The following is a 21635-nucleotide window of genomic DNA, read 5'->3' as shown; positions in this document are numbered from 1 at the left end:
ATGCTATTGGAGTCTTCTGTGATCTGTCGAAGGCGTTTGATTGTGTAGACCATCAGACTTTAATTTCGAAACTTAGATACTATGGAATAGGAGGAAAGGCTTTAGATTTGATAGCTTCATATTTAGACAAAAGACAACAAAGGGTCGATATTAACAATACTAAATCACAGGGGGCTCATGTAAAAATAGGCGTCCCTCAAGGATCTATTCTAGGACCATTTTTATTCCTCATTTGTATTAATGACTTGCCTTTTATGGTTGAAAAATTGACTAATATAGTTTTATTTGCTGACGATACTTCTTTGCTTCTTGAAGTTAAAAGAAGTGAAAATATTTTTTATGAAATTAATCTATTATATCTGATATACACGATTGGTTGACCGTAAATAATCTTTTATTGAATTCTAAGAAAACGAAATGTATTAAATTTACTCTGCCGAATGTTAGACAATGCGATACTAACATTATTCTAGATGGGAATGAATTGGACCTAGTTAATGATACTGTCTTTCTTGGGATGACTATAGATTCAAAGTTACAGTGGGGACCTCACATTGCCAATTTGGCTGGAAGGTTGAGCTCCGTAGCTTTTTCTGTACGGAAAATTAGGCAACTGACCGACGTTGAAACCGCCAGATTAGTTTACTTTAGTTATTTCCACAGCTTATTGTCGTATGGCATTTTGCTTTGGGGTAGAGCCATTGATATTGAAAGTATATTTGTATTACAGAAAAGAGCCATCTGCTCTATATACAAACTTGGTTCCAGGGATTCATTGAGAGAACTATTTTAAGAAATTAACATCCTTACAGTTCCATGTCAGTTAATTTTTTCCAATTTAATGTATGTACGAAAGAATATTTCAACTTTTGATACAATTTGCAGTAATCATGACATTAATACTAGGAACAAGCATAAGCTGGCTTTTCCAGCGATGCATCTGGCGAAAGTTAATAAATCGTTTTTAGGGTACTGTATTAGATTTTATAATAAGCTTCCAACAGAAGTTACTCAAATGCCAGAGAATAAGTTTAAGTGTTACATTAAAGAGAAACTCTGTAAAAAAGCTTATTATAAAATTGATGATTACTTAGAGGACGTTAATGCATGGCTGTGATAAATAGTTAGCTCTGCTCATATTATTATAATTATTATTTTTAAGCTTATAAGTATTGTATACCAACTAGTTTTAAGTCTTTTTTTGAAAAGATGGCTCAGGAGATTCTTGCCACCGTTCTTCTCCTTAGACAGAAAGAGCCCCCCCTTATCCGAACGGAGAGTAATTTTTAAAAATTGACGTTTATCAGAAAATATTATATTTTTACGATGATTTTTCATACAAAGATATAGAGTCGTGGTCGTGATTTGTCTTAGAGAGTAACCCCCCAGTCCTCCTGCTGGGTCCGGTATAAACGTAGATATAAACGACACTATGTCGCGACTGTCAATAAATAATGTGATTATTGGAACAGGCATTCAATGAGTCTATCGACTGCGATGATGGAGCCGTGCCGCAGGTCCAGAAACACTTAAATATCGCTACCAAAACCATGATGTAAAATTGTATGTGATAAATACAATCAACATAAAATTATCTGCCTACAGTTTTCTCTTTGGCACCCTATAACAACTATTGAAACGTTGGGAAACAGCTAAATCACTATTTTATGCCTCAAGTGTTTCAGACTAAACCTAAAGAATACTTTACTAAGGTATAATTCGTAACCGTTATAAGGGTTATTATCGTGACACTCGTTCAATTCAACTCGTACAACAAAGGTATAAGGTTCCTTTACTATAACTACTAATGTTAAATTTTTGCAAAGGAAAATAGCACCTACGTCGTAGTGTTATGTTAGTAAAAGAGTGAAAATGCATACGTTAGTCGATGGGACGCGTAATGCCTAAATATGTACTAATTTTGACGCGACATGTTTAGCATCCACTGATTTTAATGCAAATTTGATAATGTACTTCGACTTTATCAATATGTAACTGCCACTTCTTTATTACTTACTAGCTGTTCCCGCGAGCTTCGCTTCGCCTTAAAAAGTTTTCCCGTGGGAATTTCGGGATGAAAAGTAGCCTATGTTCTTTCTCAGGGTCTAGACCATATTATTATGTATACCAAATTTCATTCAAATCCGTTCAGTAGTTTTGGCGTGAAAGAGTTACAGACATACAGACAGACACAGTTACTTTCGCATTTATAATATTAGTTAGGATGGATCTTCGTTTTTATTACAAAATTTATAATGAACAAGTGTTAATTTGTAAGGGATTTCTTGAAATATAATATTGCTGAGGAGTTTTACACAATAACGAATAATAAATCTGAAACCAGTAGATAGATATTAAGATAATTATTTATTTGTATGTACACACAAATGGCGCGACAGATCTGCACTTTTTTCCAAAACGGCACCTACACACGATGGGTTATCACATAGTTACAAAATGCGGTCCTACCAATAAAAGCGTCTTTTTTAAATAAAACTAGGTGTCATATTCAATTCCCGGATTTCCCATGGGATCTCTCACAGGCGCATGTCTTAGTGAGTTGCACAATAGGCCGCCACGTCGACGCCCACTCTCTCTGCTCCACTAACGTTACGTCATTTTGAATTTAAATTTAGAATAGAATAGCTTTTAACGGTCGCCGGTTAGGACCTGAATGGCCAGTGTTATTATGACATGTGTGTTTGTTTTTAATGCTTTATGAATAGGTATAGAGTTTAGTATAGATCAGCTGTTTTTTTTTCGCGTTTTCATTATGTGAATTTGTGACCTATACTCTAAGCGGTCAGTGAGTAAGCAAAAAATATCCTCAGTCCACTGACAAAATACAAGCCTGTATTATCTGAAATACAAAATGAAGGTACCTATAATAAATTATGATTTTTTACTGAATAAATAAAAAAATGCTTAAAGGACTATAACCGTTAAATTTCGGGTGGTGCCTCATTGTGCCAACATTATATACCAACTCTGTTATTCCATAGAATACATAAGTACTGTTGTTAGTTAGGTCGTGATGTATTAGCTGACCCATGGGTCATTGAACTGTACACTCCATTATAGGTCACGACTGCTATCAGAGGCAAGGAAGCTTATAAAACTTATGCATAAAAAGTGTTTCTGTTTATATAAGTACTAGCTGTTCCCGCGCGCTTCGCTTTGCCTTAAAAAGTTTTCCCGTGGGAATTCCGGGATAAAAAGTAGCCTATGTTCTTTCCCAGGGTCTAGACCGTATGTATACCAAATTTCACTCAACTCTGTTCAGTAGTTTTGGCGTGAAAGAGTAACAGACAGACAGACAGACACAGTTACTATCGCATTTATAATATTAGTTAGGATATACAGAATGTTGCAAAAGTGGTATGTATACTATGCCGAAAGGGATGAAGAAAGAAGTTAAACTCCTAATTTCCAAGACTCTAAAGGTCCCCGGTTCGATTTACGACCGGGTCAGATATTGGGTGTGACTTTTTTGTTTCGAACATCTCCAATCGGGTTGATATTAAGGCAATAACGACAGTTTTGGAGAAGGCCCATGTCCTGTGGACTTTGGGGGGTTATATTAATACAGTCACGGGCAATGAAAAAGCTCCACTCACACGACTCACAAAATGCCGACACCAAACGACCGATCAATATTTTCAATCATTTAATTTAATATTTTAACAAAATATTACCGTTATTAGTTGGTAATATCCTGATGCTCTGTTCAATGTACTCCAATGTTGCAGAAAACGTCAATAGGCTAGCTTTTTCCGTTTAGAAGTGATTTGGTGTTTTTCTCAGTGGTACCTTTTCATTGTCCGTGAGTGTAATTACGTATGTCAAACGGGCAAATTTTGTCATAAAACTCATGAATATGGATATTAAATTTTGTTCTTTGTAGTAATAATAATCATTTGAGATGAATGGATATGAATATTGAATGAATAAATGAAATTAAGTTAGTCAATGTGTCACTGGAATAAAATACGACGGCGATGAGCAAACATAATGCGCGCTTTAAATGGTAATTTGAAATAATTTGCTTTTCAAATCTTAATAGGTAAACATTTAAGTAAAGTATGTATGTATATTATATTTATTATTATTTAAATATTTTATTATAAAGAGGGTTTTGGAGAGACTATACAGTATTCCTTTTAACACCTGTTTGTTGAAGTAGTTTATTATGAAGAAATAGAACTCATTTTTGTTTGATATTTTTATTTCACAAAACTTTTTTCCAAAGTTATTTTGTTATTAAAAAGTTATGACGTTTACTGATTTTCGATATATTTTATTAGATTTTTGTAAATAATTGAAAAAGTTCTCATTCAATTTCCGATATAAGTACTACACTTACTATAAAAAAACAAAAAATAAACTCAGTCGTAAGCTCGTAATAGAAAACAGTTTTTTTTTAATATTCAAGTGGATAAATTTGATTTACTTTTATCTCTAAATGTTAACGATCCCTAAAACGTATAACAATTATGCAAATGGATCATTAGGTATTCATGATAGAAATTGTTAAAATAAATAATTTATTACATAAATATTTCATTTCAATCGAGAAACTACCTACAAGAATTACCTACGAGTGTTATAAAAATGATTCACCGTTTAAGATTAAATGTGGTGCTATTGTCCATGGAACTTTTTCATTGCTCGCGGCTCTCGCTAGTTCAGACTTACCCATTCTTAAAATATTTTTTAAACCAAATCCTAATCCTAATCCTAACTAATATTATAAATGCGAAAGTAACTGTGTCTGTCTGTCTGTCTGTCTGTTACTCTTTCACGCAATAACTACTGAACGGATTTGAATGAAATTCGGTATACATACGGTCTAGACCCTGGGAAAGAACATAGGCTACTTTTTATCCCGGAATTCCCACGGGAAAACTTTTTAAGGCGAAGCGAAGCGCGCGGGAACAGCTATAAATAATAAAACTAAAGTACCTACATACCTACCTAGCTTACACAAAACAGTCATGTTGCAAATATTTGCACTACTACTACTTTTAGGGCCTGTTTCACAATGGCTGAATGTGCATAAGAGTAATCTGTGGGATGAAATACACGCCATCACTATCTAATACATAATTGCAGAGAATGAAAGCAGTCATTCTTTTAACCCACAGGTAGCCAATATCCAGACATTGTGAAACAGGCCCATGGTAGATAAACTTTATAAAAAGATGGGAGGATACGCTTGCCCTTGCCAGCTTAGTTCTTGTCGTGAAAACCGTGAGGATTGTTATAATAGAGCAGTGAGGCCATTGCCCCGCTCTCTGGGTTGCCAGACCAATCCTACTACACTCGCGGGCAATGAAAAAGTTCCACTCACATTATCACCAAATTACTCCGAAACGGAAAAGATTAGCTTAATGTCGCCGTTTGCAATATTTAAGTACTTATATAAAAAAAAACAAATCAGAATATTGCCAATTAAAAACGTAGGTAAATATTTCAATCAATTTCTAGATTAAATGCTTTATTAATTGGGGTCGACATTTTGTAAGTGGAACTTTATCATTGCTCGCGAGTATAGTTTCTTTCTTGAAATTTTAACGAAAAGTCAATAAGGTGAGATGGCAACTCTGGTAATGATTCGCCGGCCGTGTCCCGGTGGCGCAACAAGCCAGGCTTCCGGTCCTAGGTTCGATCTCCGATGCATCAGGCTGATAAAAAATATTCTTCGGAAACCGATTAACATCTTACCTTGTAAAATGAAGCAATATTTTAAATACGTTACAAGCAATAGTTAAATAATATACACTCACGGGCAAAGAAAAGGTTCCACTGAGAAAAGTACCAAATTACTCCTAAACTAAACGGAAAAGGCTAGCTTAATGCCGCCTTCTGCAACATTGAATTACATTTAACGGAGCATCAAGATATTACCAACAAAAAACGGGAATATTTTGTTCAAGTCTTGAATTAAAAGTTTGAAAAAATTTGGTTTGTTTGGTATTGGAATTTTGTGAGTGGAACGTTTTCATTGCCCGTGAGTGTAGTTATTGCATTACTATAATTTTTTATCGTTAAATAAAAACCTTGTGACAGTAAGTGAATGAATGAGGAATACCGAGGTCCTCTTACATGTTTTGGTAATCCTTGTTCTATGTCCACCAGACGAGGGTTATAGGCCGATGATGATGATGATGTTTCCAATGGACCCATTTATTATGAAGCAGATTTTTCATGATGATAGGACATACAACTAAACTATAAACATTATATTAACTGTAAAATCCTATTAATTCGGTCCCGGATTGAAAAGTATAAAATAATAGGTAGGTATAGTATTCAATCTGGCCCAGCATTGGAAAATAAACTAGGCTAAATAAAGAGAAATAAAACTTATCTCATTCCCATTAACTACTTACTTAAACCTAAAACAAACGCGTACAGATTAAATTATATACATTAGGCTATATTAATGTAGATAGGCCCTTATTCTGTAAGCACTTATCTAGATAAAGACCTATCAGAGCGCGACTATGCTACGACAGAACCTGAATAACTTATGTTTGCTATGCGTAACGAAATGAAACCAATTTGTTTAAAACTTTATATTAATATACCTAAAATAGCTACCCCTAAATGAAAAGGCTGAAATATTTTCGATAAAATTGGTGATTTTCTAATTCCGAATTTTTTATCAAATATCGGCAATTGTTACTTAAATCAAGATATTTGTCAGCACTTAAATGGTTCACGACCACTTTTAAAAATATTGAATTCAATTCATTCTCATTCACCAGAAAGAGCCCTCCTCTTTAAATCCACTGACCTACTGCCTGAAGATACATAAGATTGCAGATCAGTTGAACCATAACTCACCGCTCTCTGTACCTAGGTAATAGGCTAGAATCTAGCCGCTAGATAGCTAAGAAAGTAGACTAAATGCCTCGGAATGAGAACTACTTTTATTATTCAATTGCTCCGATTTGTAAGGAAAGATTTAACGGTTGTTGGGAGTGCATTTAGATGGTACAAAAATGAAATAAAAGAAGAAGTTTTTTTAAAAAATAATAATACATCAATTCAATTCTGGAACTAACACACACTCTTCAACTAAGGATGAAAACTAAAATTATAAAAAAAATAATTAAAAAAGGTGTATACATACACCTTCAGATCTATCTCAGCAAAATTTCAAGCAATAGCAAAAAAAAAAAACGTCTTTCATTTTTACTTTTTGGCAAACAAATATTCACATAACCCTAACATTTATTAAGTTGTTTGTTACGTATTATTGGTCTCTAGTTAGTTATCGATATCATAAAAGCAAAACCTAAAACTCTTACTCTAAGAATGACATCATACTTGTCCTAGTAGACTAAACACATTACATTTAATTTTAACTAGCTAATTGAGCAGGTTTTGGTTGAGCTAATTGATGTTGTATAACTGAGAAGTGAATGTAATCATAATAATAATAATTGAACTTTTTAGATTTTACCAAAATTCTCGATGAAATAGGTATAATTCTTAAACGACTTTGAAAAAAGGGGGAGGTTCACAATTCGTCTCGCCTTACTATCATTATACATACAGATATGGCACGCTATACTTCTTGTAATTCTATTTTTATTGTTGATAGCTGTTCCCGCGCGCTTCGCTTCGCCTTAATAAGTTTTCCCGTGGGAATTCCGGGATAAAAAGTAGCCTATGTTCTTTCCCAGAGTCTAGACCATATGTATACCAAATTTCATTCAAATCTGTTCAGTAGTTTTGGCGTGAAAGAGTAACAGACAGACAGACAGACAGACACAGTTACTTTCGCATTTATAATATTAGTTAGGATTAGTTTGACCAGTGCGTAGTCTATATTTGAGACTAGCAGCAAGGAGTATATTTTTGGGACACAATTTAAATATTAATTACACCATGTAGAGATCTATATAATTATTTAAACTTTTATACATAGATCCTACCTAATTCCGAAAGAGTTGTCTAGATTATGATATTGATGAGTTTACATTAGCCGAACATTTTTTTATCTGGTAAACACTGCTAAACAGTGTAAGTATTCAATTCATACTCAGTTATTTCTACTTGGTAATGTGATTACCTTACATTGATACAAAGGTGTAAAAATATGAGTGACCTATATAATTATATACATGAATATAAACTATCTAACTTATAGCAAAACACATTTATAAACAATCTTTTTTAACTGTAAGAAAAAAAATGTTATGTAGTTATTATCCCACCTTCCAGCTATGAAAAACAACATCTCAAGTAATACAGCCTATTTTTTTGTTTGTCCACGAATAAAAGATATACCTATGTAGTTTCCTTTTCAAGAATCCCTAAAAAATACAGTAACCGTCATATCTGAACGTTACATCAGGAAGATCGTTTTCTATTTTCGTATCCAGGTTTACAGACCATTTCAAAATAAGCGTGCATCGCGCAACATTTAAATATAGAGCGTTGCAATTTTCGCGGTTGCCTAAACCGTAACGTTATGGTTTAATTATTCATAACATGAAAAAATAATCAGGTACGTACGTATCAAGCCATCTCAAGCCTTATCGGAGTCGTGTTAGCACGCGCGTAGCCGATCAGTCGAAAACCGCGCGTCGAATCGACAGCACTGCGGTCGTGGAGAAAAAAACAAAAGGTCCAAACTCAGGTCCTAGTCAAAACCCGGCGCACAATGTTTCAAACACCTTCTTTACACAGTGATCCGAAATGATTGAGCTAGTGAAAACAAACGACAGTCGAGTCAGTGTCGGTATGCGGGACTTGGGCATCCAGGCAGAGGATGCCTTCGTGTGCAGGGTCCAGTACCTGAATGACCTGGACCCGTTGATGGAGTACAATGTGCGGGAGCCCCCGCGGCCGCTGTACCACACGTTCAACACGACGATACCGCTGTCGTACCAGGTGGCGGCGGTGCAGCGCCTGTTGCATGCTCCTCATAGGGTGAGTTCACGATTTGCTTTTTACTTTGATTGTAGCCAATCTTCGTAAGTCCATCCATCCAATGGTTGTCTGGCAGGCGTTTTAAGTGATAAGGCCGTACCGTAATTAACAACATGTTGATTTTTTTGTGTAAGTACAAATAAAGAGTACTCTATCTATGCCACCACTTGTAGCAGGTAGTAGCCGGTGTTTATTAGCAATTTACACTGGCCAAATCTGACGTTACTTGTATGGATCTGACAGGTGTTTGACAGGCGAGTGACGATGCATATGGATTGTTAATTGATAATGTTCGGTGGTGGTAGCCCCCCAGCTGTTGATGATTACGGGATGAAGACGATGTGGTAGCTACAGCGTGAAAATGTATTGGCTGAGTTCAATAAGTGACCGGCAAACCGTGGCTTTCAGAAAAAAATATGATAAAATTTCATCTTTTTTGAGTTTTTTTAGTATTGTAATAGGTATTGTTTCGATTATTTCTGATAAGCACCTTAATTTTCCAAACAATGTTAGTAATTAGCGTGTATTTGATAAATCTTAACAGCATATTATAGTTCTTTTTAACATTATTTTGTTATAATCTATAATTACCTCGATTGTTTTTTGTTGCTAGATACCTATTTACAATACAATACAATACAATACACTTTATTTGCACCAAGAACAAAAATTACAAAAAAAAACAAAACTTAAAAAGAAAACAGTACAAAGAGGCGGCCTTATTGCTTATAGCAATCTCTACCAGACAACCTTTGGATGGAATTTACTACTAGATAGAACAAAAAAACAATAGAAAATATCATTTTACGGACGATTTTTCTTACCAATATCGTAGGGTTGCCCTTCTGTCTTCTTTGGTTTACTATACACAGTGGGAACAATTCCATGCACGGCGAATTATGAAATCAATCGGCAATCACAGTGGGCGTATTTCATAAATCATAATCTATAGCACGATACTGTACTGTGAGTGTACGACTGTACTGTACTGTCAGTCCTTAATACGTGCGGTGGAAGAGTCAAAATTTAACTACTATTGTAAAATTTAGGGTGGCATCAGCTGTACGCAATCGATTGAAGAGCCTCTATCGCGCAATGAATCATGCCCAAATTATAACAATGTAATCCATATCGCATCACTTAGTATAATGAATCATCTGAAAATGAGCACACACGTTGCACAAAACTCAAGATTGCGAGGTTACTCCGACTTGACAGAAACCAACGAACGGGAGCTGTCAATGATGGCCTATCATAAAATCGAAAGAATAATAAATTTTGATTACTTTTAATAATAAATCGGGGATAGAGCCGTACCTAATACCCAATTTAATACACTTTAAAAACCAATTACGAAAACATATTGTTCTTCTTCTATCGTGTAAAATGCACTAAGCTAACTTCATCCAGTGTTTTGGTACTTTTATTGCGAGATCATTGTTATTGTTAAAAATGCATATTACCAAGAACATACTGAAACAACTGAATTTCTGCTGTCAATTTCTAAATCATATTTTTTTATAAATGTATTTATAATGGTATGCATGCACCAAATAGTGATTTAATTTCATAATTAACTGAGAGAACAAAAACATACAATATTTACCTCTAAACCACAGAATAATAACCCAACTGAACCAAAACACCGTGTCTCAGTGGTATATCAGTATGACACACCTGGACCTAAAATATGCGGGCTAATTTTAACCTGGACCGAAATCCAACCGCGCCTGTCATTATCTAATATTATTATCACATGCATCGTCTAAATAGGACGAGCCTGTAAGTGCAGGAGGGTCACTTTAGCTTTTTAGAAAACAGCAAGTTTGAAGCGCTGCAAACCCGCATCTAGCACATTGCACGTACCGATATAGCATGATAGCTTCCGTTCGTTAGTTTTTTGTATCTCTAGAGTAACCCCCGACGTTCACATGACGTTTACCAGAGAACGTAGGTACCCAAAATGATACTTAGAAGCTGAACACAAATTAACTACCTCAAAAATTTTTGCTGTCAAAACAACGTGTTTTTAGGAAGGAAAATGGAACTAAAACATACTGAAAGAGGTTATGAAAAAAAAACTATGGCGTTAGGCCTATAATGCGGCAAGTTACTTGGCGACCCTCCTTGCGGGGTGAAAGAAGTGGCGGGGGCGAGGTAGCACGACATGCTACACACGTAGAAAAGTGTGCCCGGATTAATCTCGCGATAGCTTGTAACTATTTCTGACGTAAGTAAAATTTTATTCTATGACTGTTCCCGTAAATGTCATATTTAGCTTAAAATTTATAGTTTGACAGCATTAAAATTTGGATGTTTACCTTCAGAATATCTACCAATTTGAATTTATTTATGTAAAAGTGTTTTATTTTATAAATCAATTTCCATGTCACTTTCATGTTCACTCTCTGTTTGAACTTGTTCATCGTCGTCGTCATCCTCATCTTCATCATCGTTTTCATTAACTTCAATTATAAATCTAAGACAAAAACCAATTTATGTTTAATTTACAATAAATTATAAATAAACAATAACATACCTGTCCAATACATCGTCAAATACTCTATCAGATTTATAATATTCGTCTTAATTTTTTATGACATGGTCGTCACAATTTCTCCACTTTTTAGGCGAATAATTAGAGAAAAGCAACTCTAAGTCTTTTATCTCTTTATCTAAGTAAGAGTCAATCGACGTTCTTGCGAGCTCGCCTTTCACGTACCGCCACACAAGTTCAATAGGATTTAATTCCGGGTGGTATGGGGGTAGGCGAAGCACGATATGACCATTTTCTTTCAAAATTTCATCAATTTTGTAATTTTTCTCTGTGTTTTGCTCATTAATTACTTTCATTAAATCACATAAATTTTGGTTGCTTTCCTAGTTACAAGAACTGACAACTGACGCACTGTCATATGGACTCTTCGTCTTTGTTGTTTACTTTTTCGAATCTGACTGCGCAGTACCAACCTTTAGCCGCGTAGCATGACTGATCCGGTACGCTGTTCTACAAGAAGCCCCTATATTGAGACATTATACGATTTGTTGTTTTTAACGTTATTTTGTTGACGAATTATAGATACCTAATAATAATATAATGATAATATTAAAAAGGCCTCAACACTCATCCTAAGACTAATGGTCTCAGGATCAATGATCTCATGTGGGTCGCACTCAAATTATGACAGACTATATAAGACATGTGGCCGCCTCGGCTGCGCGGCCGAGACTGCCGTAACAATGACATGCAGTGCACGCGTTCCCCTCCACCGCTACCCTCCCGCTACCCGCTGTCGTCTTGGGTACCTCGTCCCCTCCGCGTCTTTCACCCCGCAAGGAGGGTCGCCAAGCAACTTGCCAATCTATAGTCAGAGGCCTTCGGGCAGCTTGAAAACACCTGACAGTCGGGTTGCCCACTTACCCGACAACTCTCTCAGCACAAGCTTGCTTGTGCTGGGGTCCACCAACCCGCACTAGGCCAGCGTGGTGGACTTCCTTCTGTGGAAGAAGAGCCGTGCCCCAGTAGTGAGGACGTGATGGGTCGTGATGATAATGATCATGATGTGCTGTACAATGTCACATACATATTAAGACGAAGGTAGTAATACTCGCGGCTTCCGAAACTGTTGTTTGAGTAAACGTTTTGTCAACATTAAATAATGATTATAATCTTGGTTAAATATTAGATAAGAAATTTCTAAATTGTCCCCAGAAAAGTGTTTTCGATGTTCTTTAACGAGATTGTTTTTGTTGAAATGAAGGAAACAGTTTTTTTTTAATTAAACGGTGAACTTCGCTAGTGTATAGGTTCTTATATGGCATTTTTCATAAAATTTCATTTTCATAGAACTTTAATTCGCGCTAAAGACTAATAACTCGTTTAAACATTTACCTACTTATTATATTTTTTCTAAAATAATTACTTTTTATTAAGTCTGCGAATTAAGCCCCGAGAAACAAGTTGTCCGTCTATTTTTGATTCCCGAGCTGTCAATTAAAGCAGACAAGCAGGTGCATCACAAAGGAACCCGGTGGGGTTACTCTATATTACGAAAACTAAAGCATCGGAACGCTTCTCTTTGTGTTACAGTCGTCGAAAAATAATAGGCCCGTTTGAACAGCTCGAAAATGTATGGGATGACAGCTGGTGTCAAACCTAAATCATGAAAAATCTAAACAATAAGGGCCACTTGCAGAATCGAGATTTGACACTAAATCTCGATTCAATATGTTTCTGCAAGTGGCCCTTAGTGTCAAATCTCGATTTAAGAAACGTCAGTCCATATAATATTTGACACTAAATCTAGGTTTAATATGTTGGTGCAAGTGGCCCTAAATCTAGATTTGATAATAATATGTTTCTTCAAGTGGCCCTAAGTAACTTTTGGTGCTTTATAAGTTTTTTTTTCGGCCGTTAAATGATAAGCCAGATTATGTGTCTTTTCATGTATTTCATCAAGTAAATCAAGAGTAATTATAGCAAATTTGTGTAGTTGTCCAAACAGGCCTATTATATTTTGACGACTGTAAGCGTTTTTTGCACGACAACTCTCGTTTGTTCGTTTTTCGTCAGTATAGAGTAACCTCCCGGTGGAAACCAGTTCGCAAGGACTATGGGTCTTGGGAACAGCCGTTGCGGACAAAATGTTACGGTATCGTCAAATACACTTGAATAATAATATTGGGGACATCTCACATACGGACATCGGACATCCAACCCCAAGCTGGGCAGAGCTTGCAATAAGATTAATGCTGTAGAAAATGTTATTAACTTTAAAAATGATTGACAAATGGGTTCTATACAGCTACCTACAAAAAGGAAATATATTATAAGTAGGTATTTCATTATAACTTAAAAAATGTGTCTGATCCGATTGTTTATGCTCACGGACTGTCGTTTGTTTTTAAATCAATTATTATATTCAAATTTCGAACTAGGAAAAAGGGCGGGTGTGTTCCTATTACAAATGCGTTCCACATCCAGTTTGGCTTCCCGCCAAAACCTGAAACAAACGTTTACCAACATTTGTTTAGTTTACGTCGTTTAGGAACTCACAATTAGCTATTCATCACGGATTTAAGATGGGATTTTACGCATCGCAGTTAAGATTTTTTTATAAATAATAATTAAGTACATGCACCAGAATAGGTATAGGTAGTTTCTGCCTGCAATGCAAATGCACTGCTGATAAGTATTTTAATGAACCAATCGAGTAACCATAATTATTAATTTTCGTTTGAAACAACTTGGTAACTTTTGATAAGATTTTAAGATAAAGAAACATTTGATTTTGTAAAATGAAACAACAAAAAATACAGAATACATTACGTCCAGAGCGTCAAAGAGGCACCAGCTCAGCATCAGCTGTAGACAATAAGGCCACAGACCTGAACAAAAAAAAGAATAGAGTTTATTAATTAGATTTTAATATCTACTATCTCAAACCTTCAGTTTATTTACAAGAACCTCAGTTTACTGCCATCTATGCCGCGATGCTTGAATTTATTATGTTTATCCTCTTCTGATTGTTAACAGCTATTTCTCGTTCAAATAATAGAATATAGATGGCGTGGTAACGAATAAAGTTAAACAGTAAACAGGGTGTTGTAGTATCTAGAGTCTCCCAAAGAGGGCACTGCGAGAAATGATTCCATTTTTCTTTTTCAAAAACTCACGTAGCTATGCCACAAACTTTTAATTAGAAGTTTTTTTGCAAGAAACTTTGCAATGGTAGATGAAAATTAATAAGAATACCTATATTTTTTTTTACTATAAGTACAAAAAATTTACACACATTTTCAGTATGTAACATTACCTAAGTACCTATAATTTTTTTTTAAATAATAACCAGTTTTAATAATATTGTGCCCATATTGTGCCAGATTAAAATCTATTGTAACAGACGTTCATACTTCTTACACTAAGCCAAGGACTAGGGGGCTAGACATCTGTTCTGGAGCCTTTTTGATGCAGAGGATCTCTCTGGCTGTACAGCGAGGCAACGCTGCCAGCGCCTTAGGGACCTTTTGCGTCGGATGCGTTCCGGAGCTTGTTCGGAGAACTTTACTATTTTTAAAGCCAAGAAACATAATACTTACTTACTTCTCTAACAGCACTAAGATAAGCCTGTGCCGCGATGCCCGCGATACAAAATAAGTTCGTTATTTTCAGTAATCAACTATGCATAGGTAGGTACCTATAAGTACAACTAAGCATGTTATCCTAAATGTGTCTTCAGATAAATCCTTAACCGTATTCTATTCTATTCTGAGAGGGGGCGAAATTCCAGTACCTGGCTCTGTCTAGTAGAACCTTCGTACATATGTATTACCATAATTCCAGCTCAGCCAGCCTAGCTTACCCTTACCCGTATTGTTCTATTGTTTCAGCTGGACGACGTAGCACTCCAGGTGTTCAAAGATGGCGACTACGGGCCGTATCTGGACCTGGACTCCACTCTTGGCGAGCAAGAGGAGGAGCTGGAAGGCCTACAGGACAGGTGAGCATAAAATCTGCAAGAACCAGGGGTCACGCTGGGTACGCCAAAGCTAGTTAACATGACCTCTGGTTTTTATCAGTCAGGTGCACAGTTAATTAGCACGAGTAATAGGTATCTTATTAGGTAACCTAATGTATCTAGGCGTTGGACGTGATGTTTTGTTTAACGAACGTTTCGTTCACATACTACTTACTTCGTACACATAGGTACTATTCGTTAGGAGAAACCTTCTGTGGATTTACAGTTCGTGGGTCAATATTGGTTCTCTTTTACTGTAAATACAAATTGTGAATTTAGTTGCGTTTTTATGGACCACAAAACAGCAATCGCTTCTCAGTCTTCCTCATCCAGCCACTACCATCCGTCTTTGTCTAAACTAAAGTCCTCAGTCAGTAGGCCATTAACCTCTCAATACGTTTACCAAATCTCGATTAATATCGGACATTGAGCGAGAGTAAATAAGTTGTGTTTACAGCAATAGCTTGTAGGCATTTACATGTGTATGTAAGCACTAATTGCATGTAATAGAATGCCGTAGGGGAGCATTCAGGAAGAACATCTAGTATTGATAAATTGCATCCGAATAGGGGAACTAGAATAACTATTGCGCAGTTATTGCGGTAGGTATTGTAGGTATTTCTATTAATAATTTTAACGAAGGCCGATTCCATTTGTGGCAGCAAATTAAGTGGGTATTTTATTAATTTGAAGCCAAAATGGTTTTGCTCTCATTTCTCCTGTCTCCATAGTTATTAATTATACTTAATAATTAGTTTTTTTTTTTTTTTTTACGATCACCATGCTGATCGTTGTCCTTCCGTCATCGCATCCTTGTGACGTGAAAGAAAAATAAATACCTATTAAAATCTACATAAGTGTAGTAAATATAGATGCTATTGGATGTAACTAAACATGAGGAAATTTCATGTTTGATAGTTATTTGGTAAACAAAAATTGAGCAGACTTGTGGCCCAGATCTTTAATAAACTAAGTATTCTTATTCCCATTATCTTTTATTACTTAATACATATTGAGTAACCATAAGTCTAGAGGTGAAAGAAAGCATTGAAATCTTAGGCGAAATCGTGAGTGTTCTCAGTGTCTCATATATAAAGTGTTTTTTATATGAGTGTTTCTCTGATACGCTCGCAAAAACTCAGTCTTCTATTGAAACAATGAACTTGCACTGACGACTCGCTATACAGGGTGCTCGGATAGCAGAAAATAAACCTAGTTCAAAATGTATCTAAGATAATTATCAATAGAATAAAGATTAGACTTGAAGGTACAGGATTACCACATCGCCACATCATGACAGCCGAATCTCGACGTTTTACAAAAGTCATTTATTTGGCGGTATTGGATTAAGGGAGCGATATATAAGTACATAATAGTTGTTATAAACAAACAAAACAACCATGCAGGTATTCTGTCTGTGCTGCTGTAAGCAGATGAAAGGATGCACTAACTTTTAGCCGGTAATTAGTTGTTGGTGCCAAAGTTAGGAATGTGACACCTTCTGATCGCATCCAGAAATATCTAAAATAATAAGTACCATAATGTACCTAAATAGAATTTGAGAACCGAGCCTCGAACTTGAGACTGCACAACGAAGACAAAATTCAAAAAAAAACAAAAATTTATTGATTTTATTAAAAAAAAAAAGACAAGCTTCTCCCTACATACCACTGGCGCATTTTAGGTAAATATAGGTTTCCAATAAATCTGGTTTTCATGTAGCAGATGCCATAATTAAAAGCGCAAATCTATTATTTGCATATGGGTTACTGACCCGTTTTTCATTAAATCCAGGTCAAAACATACCACATGAAAAGAAGCAGAGTTTCACAGACATTTCATGTGTAACAACGTGTAACCAGCGAATTATAAATATTACTTAAACTATATAAATTTACTTTTAATAACTAAAATACTTAAAAATAATACATGACATTGACTTTAAAATTTTAAAATTCAAGGAAAATTGTGAAATTTTATTGCATGGTCACCCGAGTGTAACTGGTGAGTAATTAAATTACTTACATTACAAAAAACTTAATCAGTTCACTTATGTAATTTTTTGTTATCTAAAAATAAAAGTTTGATCATAAATAAATTATAGATATTGTGTGTGTCTTAGGAATGTACCTAATTAAAGTTACACATCACAATAATTTGATTTAGTTTTGGATCCCGCTGAATATTCAGTCAAATATCTATGCCATGGATTCGATTATAATTAGAACAACGACTCCATTGCATAATTGTGTTTAGAATCAATTATTACTCTTCCAAAAACGAGTCATGTTCCTCTATAATGTAACTTTCCTACATTATCAAAAATAAAATAGGTAATAAGTATCAACTCCAATTTGTTAATTTTTTTTTTCGAAAAACGAGGCCTTTTACAAAATAGTGTAACAACATTCACAAAACACAACCAACCCGATTCAACTCCAACAAAAAAAACGACAAGAAACCCGCGCGATCAAATCTCAATCACCCTGTACATTGAAGGACGGAAAAAAGGGGAAAATGGAGGCCACGGATGGCTCCATTGACAGAGTTCAGTGCGGCGGTGCCCGTCGGGAGGTCCACAAACAACTGTCTTCAGACTCGGGGGTCCTGGATGACTATGAGGCAGACACCATGTCGGATATTGAAGATGATATTGAACTTGAGTTCGACAGGTCAGTGGTCAAGTGGCGGCCGTGAATCGTGTAATTTTTTGGTGACGTTTTTTATTGATTTTTTGGAGAGTTTTTTGGCTTGGACTGTTAACTTTGGGAAAAAGTGATATGGCGCTCTTTTGGAGAATCCTGCAAAAGTTTAGTGTCAAGCGCAAGAGCAGTAGTTTGTCACCTTGTGAAAGGATTAGTGAGATTAGTGACAGTCGCTAAACAAGTGCGTCAGGTATTACGGGGTCAAATACAACAAATTATTAAATTTCTCACAGTTTGGGGTGTATCAATAATAAAATGTAAGGTGTAATAGACCAAAGAATAGATCAAAGTTTATGTCTGAAATAGACGGTGTGATAGGTTAGAGAAAACGACAGGGGCGTATTTACCCTAGGGCTAAAAGGGCTACAGCCCGGGGCGGCAGGCGGCGAAGGGCGGTCCAGGGGCGGCCGGTAGGCCGCCCTTAGACTTTAGGTTGGAGGATTAAAAAAGTACAGAATAATATTTTAGGTCGTAAGCCTAGAACGGCCCTGGGCCATCTTTCCACATGTTGACCAGCCTTCGTTCTTTTCTGAACCGGTGGAATAGTCAATTTTTTTCCGCCTCGGTATTTTTTAAAGGAAATCTAAAGACAAAAATAATTGCCTCACTCAGTCGCCCTGCACAAGTTTATTTCTAAGCGTTCTAAAACGTACTCTGGATAGACATCCAGAAAAATCTTTTATTTTGTTCGGAAGATATCATTATCAATGCAAATCTATCACTTGTGGTGATAGATTTGCATTTGTTCTTATACATTTATGTAGGTCGGTAGGTACACACTAGACTTCTTCTTCTTTCATGTCAGTGAACATGCGAATTTTTAAATTTGTCCAGACCAAAAAGAAGCATCTTTGATAGCATTCTGGTTGGCCTGGAGTAAGTCTTCCCGAGTGCAGGTGGAAGGGCACAGGGGACAGGAGAGTAAATGCTCCATATTCAGGGGGCGGTACCACATAGTCGCATAGGTTGGTACCAACGGTATAGCCCAACTTGCAAAGATTGGCCTTGCAGCAGCCTACCTCTGCTCGCTACCGATTTAGAGTCTTCCAAATGTGCCAGGGGAGACTGTTACCGGGAGCAAGAGGTAGGAAAGGATCCTGGGGCTGCTTTTAGCCCTGCGTTTTGTGTGTTTTCATCCGTTAAGGACACCTCACTATTTAGAAACGCTTTCGGCTCTTAAGGCGGAAAGGGCGGCAGTATGTGATTACCTGACTCACAATGGATGTCTGGAGTCGCTTCTTATTTGGCTTTCTCAACAGAACATGCCACTTTGGCTTTCGCCGTATGCTAGGGGGTGCTATCCCAGCCAGAGAGTAGACTTTCTAGAGCGGTGTCGGTTTGAGGCATCCCGTTACTATACGAACTGTGTCGTTAAGAGCAAAATCTACTTCTCTAGCATGCGTGGACCTTGATTATATCATCATCATCATCGTCAGCCAATAATCATCCACTGCTGGACATAGGCCTCTCCCCTACCGGCACTACGCGCCTAAGGTCGTCAGTCCAGCGGGTAGGAGGGCGTCCCACGCTGCGTTTGCCTGTTCGTGGTCTCCACTCAAGAACTCGTCTACCTCAACGGCTATCGGTTCTTCGGCAGATATGACCAGCCCACTGCCACTTCAGCTTGCATGTTTTGACAGCTGTGTCGGTAACCTTAGTCCTCTGACGGATAACCTCATTTCTGATACGATCCATCAGAGAAACCCCAAGCATAGCTGTCTCCATAGCACGCTGAGCGACTTTAAATCAGTGGACCAGTCCTACCGTCTGTCCACGTCTCTGCACCATACGTCATCACTGGCAGGACGCACTGGTTGAAGACTTTTGTCTTCAGGCTTTGAGGAATGGGAATCTTGCTCATATGGGGCAGGCAAATTCGGCTGAGAAGCAGAGTGCTAGGCTACTTGTTCGTTGAACTTGCGGAGAGGCGCCCCAGCTGGTAGACGTAAGCCGTCGCAGCAGAAGGTTGTTTCGGGAACTGACTTTTTTCTTGGTGTTTTGGCAGTGGGTTTTGTACGTGAGGGATCTATCCAGGGTCACTCCGAGGTATTTTGGTGACGAGCAGCGTCGGATTTTTAAGTATGAAAGCCGGCTTTTGCTCTTTTCTGAACCGGTGGAATAGTATATTTTTTCCGCCTATGTATTTTTTTGAAGGATATCTAAAGAAAAATGAAATTGCCTCACTCAGTCGCTCGGTACAAGTTTATTTCTAAACGTTCTAAAATGTACCTACTACTTGTCTATGCAAAAAAATCTTTTTTTTTGTTCGGAAGATATTATTATCTAATGACCACAATGTTCTTATACATTTATGTAGATCGGTAGGTACTCTACACTGGCTGCTCTTTTGGTTTTCTTTCATTCCTTGGTGAGGCGGAAAACTACAGCAGCCCAGGGCGCGAAATCTTTAAATACGCCCCTGGAAAATGATATTAGACATGTAGCTGGTAGTGGCTAGTTTCTACTTTAACTTTAAATAGGGTGACTTGTAGATCATTGTTAAACATATTTAAATATATTTCTCGCTTGCTTTCAAAGTGCAAGACCACAATAGATTTAAATACTTTTTGCTGATTATGAACTTCAAAAATATAAATTGTGTGTTAAGTCAGAAAAACTGAAATTTCGGTAAAATGTTAACGTTTTGTACGTGCTCTTTTTTCAGTCGCAAAAATGCTATCATCCTTCGAACCCAGCTGTCGGTGCGGGTGCATGCGCTCATTGGTAAGTTTATTCGCAGGTACCCCAGTACCTGTATTTATTTATTAATCACATTAAATTTTTCGATGAATTTTATTTGATAAACTTTATGCATTTTACTTTCAGTAGTGCATATTTTTTTTATTCATACCTACCTATTTGTACAGTTTCCATCTATGCTAACCATGAACTGTGGCACAAAACTAATAAGTTCAAAAACACGCATGGCAAAATACTGTTTGAGCACATGGTTGAGAACGATTACGTAATTCATGCATCGCCCACTCCATCACTTGTACACTATCGCCCCGAGTTGCAACCGACGAATCCAGACTTAGTCCTAGCTCGAAATATAACAAATATAAGTAATGTAAACGCTATCCCCGCCCTCTCTTCTAATCATTTTCCTATCTACTTCAAGTTGGACAGTCCTATTTTACGCACTCAACTTAAACAATACTGTTATGCCAAAGCCAACTGGAAATCATACCGAGCCTATCTTGAAGAAAACATTGTTTTAACTTCTCAAGTTTATAACACCACTAAAGAAATAGATATAGCCATATCCCAGCTAACGGAGTGTATCTCAGCTGCTAGGGATAAAAGTGTACCTCTAACCAGTATCAATAATAAAGTTCTAACATTACCTAAATACATAAAAAATATTATCAAAAATAAAAATCGTTTACGCAGACAGGAGCAACGGTCAATTGATATCAATATAAAAAGAACTTTGCGATCTGAAATAAACTACTTACAAAAATTA

At 36.6% G+C, this 21635-nt stretch overlaps 1 protein-coding gene across 5 annotated transcripts in view; it reads left to right on the top strand.

The window, feature by feature from the left end:
* Positions 1–21635, top strand: part of LOC105382700 (FH1/FH2 domain-containing protein 3) — a 76329-nt gene that overhangs the window by 41746 nt on the left and 12948 nt on the right. For 3 of the 5 annotated variants that reach the window (XM_048632370.1, XM_048632369.1, XM_048632368.1), the window contains exons 2-4: positions 8704–8946; positions 15337–15446; positions 20835–20893. In XM_048632370.1, the coding sequence (XP_048488327.1) occupies positions 8713–8946; positions 15337–15446; positions 20835–20893 (403 nt within the window). In that variant the 5' untranslated portion in view covers positions 8704–8712. The remainder of the gene's footprint in view (positions 1–8703; positions 8947–15336; positions 15447–20834; positions 20894–21635) is intronic. The other 2 variants (XM_048632366.1, XM_048632367.1) reach the window with 1 other exon arrangement.

This window comes from Plutella xylostella, chromosome Z (genome assembly GCF_932276165.1).
Source record: "Plutella xylostella chromosome Z, ilPluXylo3.1, whole genome shotgun sequence".
Classification (NCBI taxonomy): domain Eukaryota; kingdom Metazoa; phylum Arthropoda; class Insecta; order Lepidoptera; family Plutellidae; genus Plutella; species Plutella xylostella.
The sequence above is the reverse complement of the archived record's forward strand: the minus strand, read 5'-3'. Positions and strand labels throughout refer to the sequence as shown.